Below are 19,512 nucleotides of genomic sequence, written 5' to 3' on the forward strand. Positions count from 1 at the left end.
TGTGTGTGTGTGTTTGTGTGTGTGTACCATATGACAAAGTGGTTTAAATCATCTTTAATTTTTTAACAGTATACAAACATAAATACAAGCAAAGACAAGAGAGCGTCAGCAAGCTAAAAGCTTTTGATGTGCTCACAATGTTGTACTTTCAAATTCAGTGTGACGACTAAGAACCATAAATGATCGTGTAAATATTTGGGTCCTTTTCAGCCCCACACACTACCCATCTCAGTCTGTGCTTCAGTCTGTTCTTTGTTAAGAAATGTTGCATATATAAACATCATTCAGTCATGCAAAAATGTTGAATTTAGTTTCAGGTGTACACACACACACACAAATGAAAGTCTTACATGCACATATATGAACACCCATGCACACATGCCTATCACTGTGAGCACACAAGCATGGACATTTATATGCACATGGATGACTGGGCACCTGTAATACGCGTCACTTCTCTTTGCACCTTGTGGACCATGCATATTACTCGGCAAAATGGCCATCAGTTTTAACTCACTCAGTACTGCCAGTTAGCTCCCCTGATTTTCACCATAGACAACCCATTTGTATGGGTAAGAAATAAAATTGGCAAAAAACAAAAGTTAGAATTTATGAACTGAAAACTTCCAAACTAATCAGTAACATAACAAGTTAGTTGGGGACAAAATATAAAACTTGCCCCCTTCTTACTACCATACACTACAGTGAGATGATGAAAGTATCCATATTTTATGTTCAAAATTTGCACACACTGATGACTTTTAAACCACTCCAGGAAAGCATGAAGAGTTTGAAACAGATTAAATTCAGAGCGTTATATAGCCACGATAGGGCCCCTCCGTCTAATTCTGTTGTCTGCCTTGTGACTGAGAGGAAACTGGGTCAGACACCATTGTTGACCCACACTGTTCACATGAACCAGTCACTGTGAAAATAAATCTCCTGCTCATGAGCACAGTAACACACACTGCATTTATTGGTCGCAGTGGAGAGTGGAAAGGTCAGTTAAGATATTTTTAGTTTATGACATCATTTTGCAAAATAGTTGGCATTCCAAAAATTCAGAACTAACTTAGGCCCCAATCAAAGTCCTTTATCTGAAATGGAAGTGAACAGTGGGGCCCTGATTGGAGCCCTTGGTGCGGAGTGAGTTAAACAGCAGCTTTCATGTTGATGTGTGTGCTACAGACTCGCATGACGGACTGGAAGAACGGGGGACTGAACGGGGAGTACTTCTACCAGCGCCTGAAGGAGGTCAATGACCTCTTGACCCACTACGAAAGCTGTGCCGTGCCGCCGGGATGGACCTGCCAGTGGGACAGGTACGGAGATTTTTACCTGTCCGTTTTCTTCTCCTTCACCTGCTGCTACACCCGTCATCATTTGTTTTGTGTCCTCCACCACTGGGCTGCAGGCCTCCTCAGTGACACCCTGCGTGTATGGACCAGTGAACCACCCACCCACTGTCATGTAGCCCCCATCACTACCCCTACCCCTCCTGATACTGTTGAGGATTTTGATCTGGGCTGAAACTTGATTCATTGACTGAACAAGTACTTAACAGTACATTTTTCTAAGGCAACAAGAAAAAAAGATCTTGCTAATTATGAAATGAGTGAAGAAAATAGGAAGAAAGAGAACTTGTAGCATCTTTCAAAGAGCGTTTTGTCCCATGGCCAGCAGGAAATTTTGCTTGCAATATGAACCAACCAAAAGTCGAGCAAAGGAAGAAACACAAAACAAAAACTTCAAGATGGTCTGTTTCCAGAAGTTACTGAGAGAAACCCCTTTCTGGATAGCATCTAGCCCAGTGGTCCATACACAACAGCCCACAGTTGACCTGTCATGTCCCATAACAGCTCCCGACAGGACACGATGAAAGACAGAACAAAGACGCTGGTCACTGTTGACTTGCCATATCAGACACATTGATTGTGACAAGTCAACACAGGTGGTGCTGGGTTGACTTGACTTGACCTGCAACTCTACTCTGCTTGCCTCCCTTCAAAGTGAGGAAGAAAACAGTATGTTGGTGGCGGAGGGTAGATTAAGGAAATGCTGCCCTCAGAGAGAGAGAGGGGGGTATGATAGGAAATCCTGCCTGAGATGGCTGCCCTGAGTGAACACACGCCGGCAGAAGAGCTCAGAGGGAGAAGTCGGCAGATGTGTAGGAGCCTTGCTGTATGGTGAGTTGTTGAGGTAATCTGATTTTTTTTGGTTTTTTTTTTTTGGTTCTCTTGTTATTCACTGCTATGTTTACAGTGTCTTTGATTTGTTAAAGAGTATGTTTAGGTTCAGGTGTGTGGATTAGCCATTGGGAGGGGAAGGAAGGGAAGGGAGAGATACTGTCCATCCCGTGCTGTTCACATTTCTTTCACCTTTAGAAGTTTTCGCAAGTCACAGTCAGATGTACAGATCATATTCTGAAGTATTTCTTTCAGTCTGCATCAATCTTCCTGTTGCTGTTCCCGAGGGTGTGTGTGTGTGTGTATATATATATATATATATATTATTTTTTAAAACAAATTATCATTTTTAGTTTTTGCACTAGCTGTGATTTGAAAACCTGATAAAAGAACAGATTTGGATAATTTAAGTTTTTTTCCTTTCGCATGACCATGTCAGAAACTTGTATACATGCATTGGCACCAAGACAGAACCAAAACAGTTTCAAATAAAGCTCGTGCCACCAAGAAAAAAATTGCAAAGAATCAAAGCAGACTTTTAGTGCATGTGTGTGTGTGCAGAGTGTTTGTTTACAACTGAAAGCCACACAGATGCCATTGTGATCGTTGGATTATGAAGTGCAAAATTATAGTTTTTTGTTCGAAACATGATAATTATGAAATGAAATGTGATAAAGTTTCCGTTTGGCCAGACTAGAATGATGGTGGTGAGTGTGTGAAAGAAAAGTGAAGTACGGATCAGTTGTGGAAGAAGGGAGGAGGGGGTAGGGAGTGAGATGAATGGGGTGGGTGGTGAGAAGGAGGGATGGGGTCAGGAAAGTATTTTTGTAGAAATAGTAGTGGTAAGGAAGGAAGGTGGCAGTATTGTCCAGACGCTGATGTGCCAATACAGTGTCAGTGAGAGTCTGGCTTTGATTCCTGGTCGTGCCTCTTCTCCCAAATTCAACTTGATAATCTGATTGAGCGTCTAGTCAATTGGATAAGATGATAAACTGAGATCCTGTGTGCAGCACTGAAAAAGAACCCATGGCAATGGGCGTGTTGTCCTCTTGCAGAATTCTGTAGAATCCACTCTGATAGGTACATCAAAGCCTGATTAGAGTGTGGGGTTGTGTTGCTGGTCAGGCATCTCCCTGACACATGTGGTGTAACCTCTGTGGATTTGTCCAAATGCAGTGATGCCTCCTTGAGAAACTGGACCTTGCACATTATATGAAAAAGCCTTGTATCATATTCCAAAGTCGACACTGTACACTGAATCACAATGTGTTAAGAAAGTTTGAAGTAGAAAGGGTACCATCATTGAATGTAGTAACTCACTACCGAGGAAATCGGTCACAAGATTTTAGATTATATCAGATTTCATTGGGAGGTGACTTTTTAGGGGAATGAAAAATAGTAGTTTAGTAAAGTGCATTTGAAGAGTTACAGTATTTAGACTGAGCTGATGTTAATACGGTGTTAAGTACTTATAGTGTGTAGAAAAAAATTGGGTAGATATGTTTAGATTATAACACTGACATATCTGTAACTGCATGCTTTCATTTCTGTGGATTGATTGAAGACTACAGTGTTGATGTTTGGTGTTGGCCGTGTTGTTGGTATGCTAAACCCAGTCTGTTGCAGCTTTAATTGCACTTGTTTGAGTTTTGCAGTCTGACCCAAGTCACCCTTCGACACTGGCGACAATTTTGTGTCGCATGTTTTGGTGCGAGTTTTGAAAATTCCAAGAGCAGAGAAAGCAAAACACTTTGGAGGAGATGTAATTTAGCCAGCCAGCCAGGTGTTTGACGTCACAGACTAGGTTTGACGTGTTTCAGTTGAGCATCAAAAAGTTCCTGGTGTTTACCTCAGCAGGTGCTGTTTGGCAAAATGCCGGCCAAGATTGTAGGAAAATCTCCCAAGTGAAACTATGGCCAGAGGGATAGACCATTGGCAGACTCTGCTGTGTGGGTGTTGGATTGGTTTCAGAGTTTTGCGATAATTGTTGGCAGCAAGATTGTTTCTCTCAGAGTGCCTTGGTTCAGCTGACAGGATTTTTTAATTTTTTAATTTTTTTTTTAATGTAAAAAGATATTGCTGAAACCACGTGGGTCTGAACATCTTTAATGAACACTCATGATGGATGTACATGATAGGGTGGTTGACCTATTTTTCTGAAAAAATAAAAGACTTGCAAACAAGGCAGATGTTGAGAGACAGGTTTTGTGAGAATGTTTGTGTCTGCACATGTGTGAGTGCATATGTGTGAAAAGTGGTGCTCTTTGTTGCATACTACTTGTGACCTTCTGATTAGTTTGCCACAACTTAGTACAAGGTACATTTGCAAATCTGTTCAGTTCACTTGACAGTTCATCACAGATAGTTTCTAGTAATTCTACTTGTAGTTTTTGATTTCACTTTGTAAGACTAAGAGTCATGAAGTTTTCATATATACTGGTAATCAGTACAAAAACAAATCATCAAATATAGAAAATTTATATGTATCTTTGTAATAAATATGTCAACATCACAGAGTACATACATGCATAGGTGCATACATTCATTTTTATAAGCACACACATTTCATCTGCTGACAGGCACATGCACAGACAACTACTATCAGCTTTCTTTCTTTTTTTTTTCTTTTTTAAATTAACAGAGAAGTTATTTAGTTTTTTTGTACAAGGGTATGAGAAGATGTAGAGTAAATGTGATCCATTATAGCTGATAAAGATGTGCAAATTCTTTTGTCTGTTTTGCACGTTCATGTAATTACCAAATTATTTGATATAAAGAAAGAGGAAAACTGTTCTGATGTAAATGAGTACCTTGTGCCATGAGTGTATATATATCAAAACTTACTGTTCTCTGTTATTAGGCTCTGTTCATTCAGTCTATTTGAATCTGGAGGATCTTGTGTGGAATAGTAAAGAATTGGAAGAACAGAAAAGGAAATCATTTGAAAATCATTTGAGTATTAACGTTTGATCATTTATGTTTTAACTTCCACCTTGATCCCACAACCCCCTTTCTCCCTGACCTGACAGCGAAGAGTTAACTTACCTGGACGTGTTTGGGGTTTTGGTGGGTTGTGATTGACTGTAGAATGTGTCACTTGTCAGTCACATTACTCAAAATGAGGAGAGAGTGGATAAGCTTCTCAAACTGATTTGTAGCTTTTTTTCTTTTTCCTTCTCTCCATGGAAGGAATTTGTGTTTTGGGTGTAGCTTTGGGACAGATGAGTTTTACTCACATTAGTGTCTGCAAGTGCTCAATACTTGTTTTTCTAGTAACTTATGGTTCCCCAATCCCAACTCCTCCCACCCCACCCCACCCCACCCCCCTTCCCCATCCCCTCGTCCTTGGCACCAGAAGAGACCAAGATATTATATGTTGTGGACAGTAAGAGACCAAGATATTATATGTTGTGGACAGTAAGAGACCAAGATATTATATGTTGTGGACAGTAAGAGACCAAGATATTATATATTGTGGACAGTAAGAGACCAAGATATTATATATTGTGGACAGTAAGAGACCAAGATATTATGTATTGTGGACAGTATTTGAAACTTCAGGAGGACAGGCAGGCAGCTAGAAGAACAGGCAGTTATTGGGGAACTGTTCATTTCTTTCATTTCTTTCCACTGCTGTCAGTTTGTAAAACCTAATCCTGTTACAAGTAAGCTTGACACTGTTGATCATCTCTCTCTCTCTCTCTCTGATTATTATTTATTTTCCTAATAGATCTATATTTTTGTGCAGCTGGTTTGTCTTTTACGTTTTTAAGGTTCAGAGGGTGTGCTGCATATGAATTAAAACATCTGTAATATTGAGTTGTCCAACAAATCAGTTATATATATATATATATATATATATATATATATATATATATATATATATATATATTGTTTTTTTCATTTTCTGGGGGTGGGGGGTCATCGATCATCAGTACAGCAAGTATTGAAGATAATGAAATGGAAAAAAAAATTGTTGTGGAACAACTTTTTTCACAGTGCATAGATTTCAGTTTATGTAGACAGCAGAACATTTTTCAAATTATTTTTTTTTAATTATGATTTTTCTACTGAGATAAAAGACAATCCATGGATATAAAATTTTGTATGACCAAAAGAATGTTTGATTGTCTGATATTGAAGGTTAGGTATGAATGTCATGAACAAGAACTTTTTTTCTGGTTTGGATTGAGTAACTGTAGTTAACCTCTCTTGCTTCAGTAGACATTCTGGAAGCAAGAAGTCCTACAAGATTCAACAGTAATCACTCCAGTGATATGAAGGGTTAAAAAGAAGTTGAGGAGGGAGATTTGATGCTGTGATATGTCTAGGGTAAAAATGAATTGAGGAAGATTGTATGCTATGATTTGGTGCATGTACCAGGGTCTTGTCATGTGAACACACAGTTCAGTGCTTGCAGTATTGAGGTGCTCATCTGGCATTTAGCTGTAAGCCTGGGATAACAAGCCACGTTGAAGCAAAGCCACAGGAGATGGTTAGAAGCAAATTCTTACAATTCCACATCTTTGTAGAGGGTTCAGATTTTTTAAAAATTCAGTTTTTGTTTTACTTTTATATAGGAACAATATCCTTAAAGCCACGGAAGCATGACATCTGTACCACAGAGATGCGGTTCTGAAACACTGAACAAAAAATTAGCATGTCCTTGGTTTCTTCCACAGCTACAACACAACTTGCCCTCAAAGAGTTAGTTGTGCTAAACAAAGTACTTGCATGAAACACTTAAAACATGTACACACACACACACACACACACACACACACACACGTGTGTGTGTGTGTGTGCTGAAACCACATGATCACTGTCCAACTTCTCTTTAATGCTCGGCTTTCTTCTATACCCCCCAAACCCCTCCTCCTCATCCACCCCTCCATCAAAAGACAGAGAAAAAAAAAGAAGAAAAAAAAAAGGGGTTCATTACATGCAGAAACATGCTACACTTTCACAGAGAAATCTGCCTGGAGTCTTTGAGCAGGGCTGTGTTGAAAGGAAACCCTGCCTTGAACTCAAAACACAGATGAACATTGCCTCAACCAGACAGGCAAGCCAAGAAACACCTCCCACTCACAAAACAGAGCTCAAAACACAGATACCTCTCAGCACAGCCACACAGGCAAGCCAAGAAACACCTTCCACTCACAAAACAGAGCTCAAAACACAGATACCTCTCAGCACAGCCACACAGGCAAGCCAAGAAACACCTCCCACTCACAAAACAGAGCTCAAAACACAGGTACCTCTCAGCACAGCCACACAGGCAAGCCAAGAAACACCTTCCACTCACAAAACAGAGCTCAAAACACAGGTACCTCTCAGCACAGCCACACAGGCAAGCCAAGAAACACCTTCCACTCACAAAACAGAGCTCAAAACACAGATACCTCTCAGCACAGCCACACAGGCAAGCCAAGGAACACCTCACACCCACCATAAACAGTGACTCACTGCCATGCTCAGGGACTGATCTGTGTGTTTTTTGGCCTGTGGGGTTTTTCGCCTCACAGCAATTTCAGGCGCTACTTCTACATCAACGGGAGCACGGGTGAGACGCAGTGGGAGTACCCAGAGGACGCCTCCAAGACAGAGGAGCGCAAGACCCGGAAAGGGAAGGGCGCCAAGAAGAAGAGGTCAAAGGTTGTTGTTGGACCAGAGCCAGCGCTGAAGCACAGCTCCAAGACAGCGTCCAGCGAGGAAAGGGAAGCTGCAGCCGAGCATCCAGACGGATCGCTGAAGAATCAGAATGGCGTGGTCGCGTATCCAGATGGTGTGGAAGAGGATCTGGATGGTGTGGCCATGGTCAAGGAAGAGGCGGAGGTGTGTACGATAAGGAGTGTACTGCTGTCATGTCTCTTTTTACGAGTTCCAGCATGCTTCTGTTTGGTCTCTTTTTACAAGAACCAGTATGCTTCCTTTACATGATTGTGTGTGTGTGTGTGTGTGTGTGTGTGCGAGCCTGCGCGTGCGCACGTGTGTGTGCATTAATTTGTGCTTGAGTGTTTGGTTGGCTGATGGTAAAGGGTTGCGCATGTAAGTTTTTCTTTTTTCATTTTAGTGTTTAAATGCATGTTTTAAATGTCAGTATTTACAATTGTATAGCACAATTGAGTATGTTTTACATGGAAAGGCACCTGAAGAATTATTATGTATCTCACGTGTAATGTGTCACACACATCAATAGATTCCCATGTCTCTCACACATGTCTCACCTGAGTGCACACTGTGTCTCCAGGTGATGAGGGAGGAGAGCGGGGACAACCAGCCGTCCACCTCCACAACAGACAGCCCCCCCGACCCCCTCACTGACGGGGGAGTGGCAGCAGTGCCCCCCCCATCAGCCCTGCAGGCTCTGTTTCCTGGAGAGCCCCTGCCCCCCGGCACCGAGCTGCTGCTGGGCCTGCCCCCTCCCCCACCTCCTCCTCTCCCCCCCGCCGACGAGGCCACCACCACCACCACCACCTCCACCACCACCAACACCACAGCAACAACTGGCACTGAGGATGCTTACGTCTGTGCTGACGACTCCTCGGACGAGGGTGGTGAGAGAGGGAAGGTGGAAGAGGTGGTGGGGGCGGCGGCAGACATGCCCAACCTGGACCCGGACATTGACGGGGAGGAGATGGTGGAGGAGGATGAGGAGGAAGGGGGGGTGGGAGTGATGGACGTGGAGAGGAAGGAGGGTGGAGGGGAGGAGGAGGGGGAGGGTGTGGCGGTGGCGGCCATGGTGGTGGAGGACCCTGCCGTGATCTCCAGGCCCCCCCAGCTGCGTTTCCCTCCTCACCACCCTCCTCCCCCCCCTGCTGCTGCCGTTGCTTCGGCTGTGGCATGTGTGTCGTCATCAACGTCCTCAGGGCTTGTCGCAGGTGAGCCCTTGTACAGTTTGGGAGGCTGTCATTGTCACGCTTTGTTGTCTCTGCTGGCTTTTATTCACTGTTTCCTTTGCTATCTTTCACTACATATATATGCATATAGATATATGTATATATTAATTTTGATTTGTGTTAATAGAATAGTAGGTCTTTATTACCAAGTGAACTGGGTCAGGTCACTAGGAATATTGGATTTGTCTGGGTGTGAAATTGACAAGCGTTGCTCCTGTAATCATGTCTTTTTTTCCCCCTGTTTGCACGTCTGTTAATTGTTGTCATGTTGAATGCAGTACAATTCATCTTTATTCATAAACTGAGGTCCCATGTCACAACATGCATTCAGCACAAGTGAAATAACCAAGGCAACAACGGAGCCATCCCAGGCAAGAAAAAACGGTTTGAAAACCCACTTTGATAGGAAGAGAAAATCAATTGCAGACAGAAAAATAAAGAAGAACAAATTGGTGGCATTTCACTGTGCGTTGCCTTCTCCCCAGGGAGAGGAGCTCATATTTCTGGTAGCGGAATGTGGTGTTGACACAGAAGTTTATTTGTAAATACAATACAGTTTTGTCAGGGACAACTATACCTGTGCCTGGGGTTCTTCTATGTATGCTACAGCTACTTTTGTGAGGAAGAATCTGGGCAGTAAAGTCATGGAAAAGACGGGTATAGCTATAGGTTGACAGATATGAATTGAACATACATCCCTGTATTCATGTGTATGGATATTACTTATTAGTGAAATACTGATCTGACAGGTCCATGACTGACCAGGTGTGCATTCACATTCAGCACAATCTTTCAATACTTTTCTATAAAAGATTACTTATTTCATAACATTGAGGAAAATATATGACTTGGATCATTTTGTGCAGTCATTCAGTTGATGTTTTAAAAGAAATCAGCCCTAAAATTGGAGATTTCCGAAAACGTTTGAAGTTTTTGTTATGATTTGTCCATGTGGTTAAGCCATGATGAAGACAGGGAAGGACTGAAACTTTGATAGATCTACACTATGATCGAAGAACGAAATGGTGGTTGATGTAGGCTGCTTCAGGTTGAATTGTTTACTTTCTAGCATACAATTTTCGGTTCGACAAACATTTTTGTTTCTGATGGTGAGCAGAAATATGATTTGGATAGATATGTGAAAGTATTGGTAACACCTCACCTTGCCCCTCACTCCCTAGTCCCTGAATTGAACTGGAAAGCATTTGGGTGCAGCTGCCAAATGCTAAGAGTGTTGGATTTGCACCAGAGTTTCCTCATTCTCAGTTTTGGTGCACCTGGTGGGCAAAGGGTGGAGATTTTTCCAGTCTCCCAGGTCAACATACGTGTAGACCTAGTGCTTGAACTGCCTTCGTGTGTATGCTGTATACACATGCAGAAGATCAAATACCCTCATTAAAGATCAGCAATGGGGTTATGAAAACAAGAACCTAACCAGCATGAACACTCCTGAAAACGGAATATGGCTGCTGACACGGGAGTAAAAACGGTTGTATACGAAAAAGCCATGGCCATGTCATTTCACTTTTCTTTACATTAGACAGCAGATCTTCATAGTGGTTCATGTGTTGTCTCACTCTTTTGTGCACCTCCTCATTAGTGATGTGTCAGTGTATGAAATGTACTTCATTTCTGCAGCTTGGATCTTCCTTGGGAGTTCCGCAGAGTTGATGACTTGCATGCTTACATGAGAACTGACAAGATGAGAACTGGCAAGATGAAAAAGCACTCTCAGAAATGTATTTGAGTGAATATGGAAGTTGCAGCCCATGAATGCAGAAGAAGAAGCAGGTTACAGCCAACATATGATAGACAGTGTTGTCACTTGTGGATGGTCTGGTTTTTTTTTGACAGGACTGGAATCCTCCACTGTGTCTTCACTGCCGGTGCTGAGTGCAGCCCCTGTACTGAACACAGCCGGTGGTCAGCCATTGCCCGACAGTGCTTCCAGCACCAGTGTGTCTTCTCCCAAGGTTAGCTCCCTTGTTCCCTGCAGCTGGTGGACTGGTGGAGTGGTGTGTGTGTGTGTGTGTGTGTGTGGCTGTATTGTGCTTGTATGTTTGTGTGGAGTGTGGGTGGGTATGGTGTGTGTGTATGTGTGTGTGTGTGTGTGTGAATGTATTGTGCTTGTATGAATGTTATGTATGTGTGTATGGTATGGGTGTGGTGTTTGTGTGTGTTTGAGTGTGGATGTGGTGAATATGGGTGTGTTTACAGTTTAGTGTATGTGTATGTGTATATATGAATGTGCTGTGCATGTATATGTGTGTATAGTGTGTGTGTGGGTTTGTTGTATGTGGGGTGTGTGTGTGTGTGTGTGTGTGTGTGTGTGTGTGTGTGTGTGTGTGAATGTATTGTGCTTGTATGAATGTTATGTATGTGTGTATGGTATGGGTGTGGTGTTTGTGTGTGTTTGAGTGTGGATGTGGTGAATATGGGTGTGTTTACAGTTTAGTGTATGTGTATGTGTATATATGAATGTGCTGTGCATGTATATGTGTGTATAGTGTGTGTGTGGGTTTGTTGTATGTGGGGGTGTGTGTGTGTGTGTGTGTGTGTGTGTGTGTGTGTGTGTGTGTGTGTTGTGCTTGTGCGTGTTGTGTGAATGAATGTATATGTTATTTGTATGTTTGTATATGCATCTTTTCACCATGAACAAGCATGTTGCACACATCTGGATAGCATGAAAGGGTACGGATTGAGTGAATTTAGATCACAGTAGGAAGTTTGTTTTTGGTATTTCTATTTTATACCTTTTTAAACATTTATATTTGTGACAACGATGTGCAGACGGAAGAGCGACACCGGTCGTCCAGAAGCCCTGCCCCCTCTCACGAGCCCAGCAGTAGCAGTGGTGGTGATCTCCACAAGAGGGACAAGCCAGAGAAACACAAGAAGAAGAAGAAGGAAAAGGTCAGTGTGCATTGGGAGTTTGTGTGTGTGTGTGTGTGTGTGTGATACTGTAGGCTTGTTTGTCTGAACATATGTGTGTGTGAGTGTACATCACCACATGTGCAGTGTAAATCACACAAATTACAAGAGATCAGATTTGTCTGCTTCACACTCACAGCTGAAGAGGGTTTTTTTGTGGGTTTTTTTTTGGTATCACACAAAAGTATTTATGTGTAGGGGCACCACATGATGATTTTCTGTGAGTGTCCATCTGGTCCGTTTCCCAGCTATCCTCACTGTGCTGATGATAGAGAATGTCAACAGCAGTGCATGATAAACATGCTGATTGATTGGCCATAACATACACAGGTGATTTATCCTCACTATGCTGATGATAGAGAATGTCAACAGCAGTGCATGATAAACATGCTGATTGATTGGCCATAACATACACAGGTGATTTATCCTCACTATGCTGTTGATAGAGAATGTCAACAGCATGCTGATTGATTGGCCATAACATACACAGGTGATTTATCCTCACTATGCTGATGATAGAGAATGTCAACAGCAGTGCATGATGAACATGCTGATTGATTGGCCATAACATACACAGGTGATTTAATCTGCTGACCGCTGCTGAGGAGTTTGCTAGGCAGTGAATGTTGTCATCTCACTCATAAGATCAAGCTTTACAGATCAGGTGCCAGTGGCACCCATCAGTTGGCTCTGCCCAGGTAGGCAGCCTGTTGTGCAAATGACCCCGAGTTTGTAAAGGGCTTAAGAGCTTGGTCTCCGACTGAGGATAGGCACTATGTTAGTATCCAAATCATCATCATCATCAGGTTAACGGTCACCATTCTTTATTTGGACTTAAAATTCGTAAGACTGCATTACTTTTTGTTTAGTAAAATCAGTCACACCACTATGAAAACGTACACAAGAAATAGTTGTTACATTTCAAAAGTTGTGCCACAGTGATTTTATTTCACCACGGTTTAGACATCGTTGATGAGCGTCCAGTATCAGCTGTCAGTCGGCTCTACCCAGGTAGGCAGCCTGTTGTGCAAATGACCCTGAGTTTGAAAAGTGCTTAGAGCTTGGTCTCCGACCTAGGATAGGCTTTATATAAGTATCCATATCCAATCAAATGAAATCATGATGTTATTGAACACACATTTTTCTGGCCACAGCTGGGCAGCCACACGATGTCACTGAAGAAGAAGGGGGTGTCGACCATGGTGCAGAACTGGCAGAAGGTGCAGAAGGAGGTGGAGAAAGAGGAGCGGGCCAACCAGCAGAGACAGATGGCCATCAGACAGCAGCTGGACGAGTGGAAGAAAGGAAACAGGTGAGAGACAGAGAGACCGCCACAGGTGACCAATAGAAAGGGAACAGGTCAGAGAGACAGAGAGAGAGAGACAGCCACAGGTGACCAATAGAAAGGGAACAGGTCAGAGAGAGAGAGACAGCCACAGGTGACCAATAGAAAGGGAACAGGTCAGAGAGAGAGAGACAGCCACAGGTGACCAATAGAAAGGGAACAGGTCAGAGAGAGAGAGACAGCCACAGGTGACCAATAGAAAGGGAACAGGTGAGAGAGAGAGAGAGACAGAGACAGAGACAGCCACAAGTGACCAATAGAAAGGGAACAGGTCAGAGAGAGAGAGAGAGAGAGAGAGAAAGACAGCCACAGGTGACCAATAGAAAGGGAACAGGTCAGAGAGAGAGAGAGAAAGACAGCCACAGGTGACCAATAGAAAGGGAACAGGTCAGAGAGAGAGAGAGAGAGAGACAGCCACAGGTGACCAATAGAAAGGGAACAGGTGAGAGAGAGAGAGAGAGAGAGAGAGAGAGAGCCACAAGTGACCAATATAAAGGGAACAGGTCAGAGAGAGACAGAGAGAGAGACAGCCACAGGTGACCAATAGAAAGGGAACAGGTCAGAGAGAGAGAGAGAGAGAGAGAGACAGCCACAGGTGACCAATAGAAAGGGAACAGGTCAGAGAGAGAGAGAGAGAGACAGCCACAAGTGACCAATAGAAAGGGAACAGGTCAGAGAGAGAGAGAGAGAGACAGCCACAGGTGACCAATAGAAAGGGAACAGGTCAGAGAGAGAGAGAGAGAGACAGCCACAGGTGACCAATAGAAAGGGAACAGGTCAGAGAGAGAGAGAGAGACAGCCACAGGTGACCAATAGAAAGGGAACAGGTCAGAGAGAGAGAGAGAGAGACAGCCACAGGTGACCAATAGAAAGGGAACAGGTGAGAGTGAGAGAGAGAGAGAAAGAGAGAGAGAGACAGCCACAAGTGACCAATAGAAAGGGAACAGGTCAGAGAGAGAGAGAGAGAGAGAGAGAGAGAGCCACAGGTGACCAATAGAAAGGGAACAGGTCAGAGAGAGAGAGAGACAGCCACAGGTGACCAATAGAAAGGGAACAGGTCAGAGAAACAGAGAGACAGCCACAGGTGACCAATAGAAAGGGAACAGGTGAGAGAGAGAGAGAGAGAGAGAGAGAGACAGCCACAGGTGACCAATAGAAAGGGAACAGGTGAGAGAGAGAGAGAGAGAGAGAGAGCCACAGGTGACCAATAGAAAGGGAACAGGTCAGAGAGAGAGAGACAGCCACAGGTGACCAATAGAAAGGGAACAGGTGAGAGAGAGACAGAGAGAGAGAGAGACAGCCACAGGTGACCAATAGAAAGGGAACAGGTCAGAGAGAGACAGCTACAGGTGACCAATAGAAAGGGAACAGGTGAGAGAGAGAGAGAGAGACAGCCACAGGTGACCAATAGAAAGGGAACAGGTGAGAGAGAGAGAGAGACAGCCACAGGTGACCAATAGAAAGGGAACAGGTCAGGGAGAGAGAGAGAGAGAGAGAGAGAGAGAGCCACAGGTGACCAATAGAAAGGGAACAGGTCAGAGAGAGACAGCCACAGGTGACCAATAGAAAAGGAACAGGTCAGAGAGAGACAGAGAGAGAGAGAGACAGCCACAGGTGACCAATAGAAAGGGAACAGGTCAGAGAGAGAGACAGCCACAGGTGACCAATAGAAAGGGAACAGGTGAGAGAGAGAGACAGCCACAGGTGACCAATAGGGAACAGGTGAAACAGAGAGACGGCCACAGGTGACCAATAGAAAGGGAACAGGTGAGAGAGAGAGAGAGACAGCCACAGGTGACCAATAGAAAGGGAACAGGTGAGAGAGAGAGAGACAGCCACAGGTGACCAATAGAAAGGGAACAGGTGAGAGAGAGAGAGAGAGAGAGAGAGCCACATGTGACCAATAGAAAGGGAACAGGTCAGAGAGAGAGACAGCCACAGGTGACCAATAAAAAGGGAACAGTTTGAGAGAGAGACAGCCACAGGTGACCAATAGGGAACAGGTGAGAGAGAGACAGCCACAGGTGACCAATAGAAAGGGAACAGGTCAGAGAGAGAGAGACAGCCACAGGTGACCAATAGAAAGGGAACAGGTGAGAGAGAGAGAGAGACAGCCACAGGTGAAACAGAGACGGCCACAGGTGATACCAGAAGAGTAGTAAAGAAACAGGTGAGACAGCCAGCCACAAGTGACCAATAGAAATTTGTGTCCATATGCATGATTGTATGTACCTTATGCTTTTTCTCATGTGCATGCACACACATGCAGGCACACACATGCAGGCACACATGCATACACAAAGGCAGACACGCTCACATACACAAACACACAACACAACACTTACACACACACACACACACAGAGACACACACACACACACACACACACACACACACACACACACACACACACACACACACTGCCAACAAACACAGCCAAAACATGCCAAACAAGACATGGTGAAGCAATGGAATCCTCTATGTGAAATGTTGAAGCATGTATGTTTCAGCTGAAGGGAGCCAGCCTTGTGGACACAAGGCCATCTTCGCCAGTTTGACTGCACTGCCCACCCAGCACTAACTTATTTCCCCTCATCCGCTTGCATGCCCTGGTGCCAGCTGATCACAATTGTGCAGCTTTAGTTTGAAATCAGACTTCTTTTTTTGTTGTTGTTGTCATCAGTATGGTCATCTTCATGTGAAGGATGTTAAGAACTTGTGTACAGAGTTCAGTGACTTCTCTTTCATAACAAGAGGAATGGTGGATTGTATAAAATTGATCTGTAGTTGAGCGGTGATGTTGCCATGGTATGATTATGATTCAGGCATGCCATGTGTCCCTGCGTGTCGGTGGATGTCTGCGTTGTTAGTGCTCTGATTTTTGTTCCTTTTGTTGGATTGTTGGCTCACATGTATAAACTCAAGTCTGTGTCATAGTCCTGATTTGGTTGTCAGTGTGTATGTGTGTCTGTATGTGTGAGTGTGTCTGTGGGAAACCTTAACAAATGTATTTCCTCTGGATATGTGTGGTCTGTCTACATCAGATTCAGCTTAAGAATAGAAAGAGAAGCAGTTCTTTGCACACATTCCAATTATTATGACAGTGCATTTCTGGGAACAGCTAAAAAAAAAAAATTGTGAAGAAGCAAAAAATGTTTCCACATCATTTGTGTCTTATATTTCTTCTTCATGAAAGGTGATCACTTTAATCTTACACGTTGATACATTGCAGTCATTTTATCATTTTTAGTATAAAACAGTAGCTTCTACTTAGTGTGGAAGTTACATTGATGTATATATGTCTGTGAGGAGGAGCAAAATTTTTCCATGGAAAAGAATGTCAAGGAGTCATAAGGATAAATTTCAGTGATCAGGAGAAGAGAAAAATTAGTAAAATCAGCATTTTTTAAAATGTTTTATCTATTTATTTATTTATTTATTTTTTACTGATTATGACAATAAGTATATTTTTATTGTTTTCTTCTTCTTCTTTTTATGCTTCTGTGCTGAATATGTAGTGCTTAGAGAGAGGCTCAAGAAGCATGGTTTGTGACTTTAGTAGTTTGCACTCTTTTGGTCACTGTGATGAGGTTTAGATATTCAGAGTGGGAGAACACATTGATTCATGGTTCCCATATCAGGATTGTACTCTTTTGGTCACTGTGATGAGGTTTAGATATTCAGAGTGGGAGAACACATTGATTCATGGTTCCCATATCAGGATTGTACTCTTTTGGTCACTGTGATGAGGTTTAGATATTCAGAGTGGGAGAACACATCGATCCACAGTTCCCATATCAGGATTGTAGCAAAATCCTCATGGCTCTAGAAAGGTACCCATGCTGGGAGTTCAGAAGAGTCAAGGTAGGGGGTTAAGGTGTGCCAAGTGAACTTATCCACACATGCTTTCAACATAGTATGGGTGCAGTGGTTGAGGAGCGGAGTAATATGAATCAGTGGGAATCAGATGTGAATGTTTTGTGTTTTGTCTTTTTTTTTTTTTTTTTTGCTGCCTCATCATCTGCACCATTTCATTGGCATTACTCCCACGCCGCTCATTCAGATTCCCACACACACGGCTGCACCTGGGTTCGTCCGTCACAGTTCCAGTTGTCGGCAGTCCGCAGGGAACCATGTTAGGTCGCCAGGAGGCCACACACCAGAGGAGACCCTGCACTGTTGCTGAGTCACTTTGGTGGTGTTCAGTGGTGCCTGTTCTGATTTAACGTACTTAGGACACCACCAACTAAGCCCCCTACTAATGACAATAATGGCTTAGTCGTGGAGCCAGACTGAGAGAGCGTCCCTCCCAGAGTGGAGACCGCCACTATGTCCCTCAAACAACAGCCCCCCCATGAATCTGCCGACACTGAAGACATTGACAGGACTCACCCCAAGCACAGAAGTGGAGGGGTATCGAAACTGAGGTCACCATGAGAGCAGGGCATGAAAGGCCACATACTTTGAGACTGTTTTGTTTATATTGATGATGATGGAGGAGGAGGAGGAGGATGACGATGACACTATGGAGGTCCATTTTGGTTTGGGACTGCGTGACAAGGCTGTACTCTATGCTTTCTGTCATAATGATATCCCGTGTTAACCAGGCCTGAGAGATACAGACACTTGCAGTGTTGGTCAGGTAATTAGAGCAACACACCCAAAGACGTATCCTTGAAGTGGATGACACTCAACTGTGTGGTCCCAGTCTCCCCATTTAAGCCCAGGCATACTCAGTTCTGGGTAGGAGTCGGCCATGGGCTGAAAAACCCACCTCTGCTGGGATTCGAACCCGCGTCTTCCCAACCGTCAGTCCGCGACGCTAACCACTTCGCCACAGCGTTTTTTTTTCTTTTTTGTTTTATTTTTGTATGTTGAAAGTACTGATGTTGGCGTCAGCTGCCCCTGCCCAAAAGTGGCTTCTGGTGCTGCTGGTATCTGTCCTGTGATGCTGCACTGCACCTCCCTGGTGGAGGATGAAAGCTCACCTCAGTTGTGGCCCAATAGGCATGTGTCTCACCTGCTTCCTACCCCCCAGCCCCTCCCTGATAGGGATGCTGCTGGTGAGCATCTGAGGAGCCGTGCACACACACACACACACACACACACACACACACATGCCTGCACACATTCACACTCTCACTGCTGTCAACACACTCTTGCATCAAAACTCATTTACCTTGTTTTTATTTTTATATATATTTTTGTTCATTTTTAGTTTATTATGAGACTTCTGTGGCACTAAGTTCAAAATGGCCTGACGATAAAGTCTGGAGAGAAAGCGTGCATCAGTTAAAAACAACTGAATTGGCTGGTTAGAGAATTTATTTCCTATGACTTGTCCATTTTTGAAAGAAGAAAGAATGAGTTCACTCTTTCATGTTTGTCTTTTCTGTGTGGAGTTGTTTGTGACAGATGGTTTGGGTGAACATTTACAATGTAATTAATTGCACAGTGATCGTGAAGGGCTGCTGAAAGACACGGATTGTCGGTACTTGTCTGCTCTACTTTGCCTGTCTGTCTTCTGATATGGGTTTCAAGGTGATTTCAGAAGATGCACCTCACTCAGCTTTTAGATTACGTTTGAGTGTGTGCATGTGTATATGTATATGTATGTATGTATACATACATTATCTGTGTCAGCCACTGTGTGTGTGTGTATGTGTGTATGTGTGTGTGTGTGTTGTTTGTGCATGAATATATATAATACAGAATACTTTTGTGCTAATGAGCTTTAAGCTGATCTGCATTAGGTGTGAGCGGTTGAAATTTGAACTGACATCCAAAGAACATGTGGACGCTCAAGCAGTGTGTTTTGTACAGAGTGGTTGTGATTGAGCCGTTTATTTCAGCAGAATGTGTATTCACCTCAATCCATGTGTGCTTGTGTATGTCAGTCTTGGGGGGAAGGGAGAGGGAGATATTCCATGTTTGCATGAATTTGATGAATCTTTGTTCTGATGTAACAATGATCAAAATGAATCGTAAATAGAATAAAAAGTCTTATTGATTGATTGCACCTTTGCATCTACAGCCATCGTGTTGTTTTTTGTCTGATGTGAGTTGATCTCTCTCTCTCTCACTGTCTCCCTCTCTCTTACACTGCAGTATGGTGTTTTCACTATGTTGGATAACATGAATAAACCATCTT

The 19,512-nt window shown here is 43.4% G+C and overlaps 1 protein-coding gene across 1 annotated transcript in view; it reads left to right on the forward strand.

Annotated features, from left to right (window-relative positions):
- The window catches only part of LOC143287018 (uncharacterized), a 37,314-nt gene extending 17,924 nt beyond the window's left edge, over window positions 1-19,390 (forward strand). Inside the window, exons 11-17 of the mRNA XM_076595026.1 lie at window positions 1,189-1,322; window positions 7,712-8,021; window positions 8,437-9,067; window positions 10,940-11,058; window positions 11,876-11,998; window positions 13,171-13,328; window positions 15,872-19,390. Of these exons, the coding sequence (XP_076451141.1) occupies window positions 1,189-1,322; window positions 7,712-8,021; window positions 8,437-9,067; window positions 10,940-11,058; window positions 11,876-11,998; window positions 13,171-13,328; window positions 15,872-15,875 (1,479 nt within the window). The 3' untranslated portion in view covers window positions 15,876-19,390. The remainder of the gene's footprint in view (window positions 1-1,188; window positions 1,323-7,711; window positions 8,022-8,436; window positions 9,068-10,939; window positions 11,059-11,875; window positions 11,999-13,170; window positions 13,329-15,871) is intronic.
- Window positions 19,391-19,512: the final 122 nt, after the last annotated feature.

Source organism: Babylonia areolata, chromosome 10, assembly GCF_041734735.1.
Source record: "Babylonia areolata isolate BAREFJ2019XMU chromosome 10, ASM4173473v1, whole genome shotgun sequence".
In the NCBI taxonomy this organism is placed as follows: Eukaryota; Metazoa; Mollusca; class Gastropoda; order Neogastropoda; family Buccinidae; genus Babylonia; species Babylonia areolata.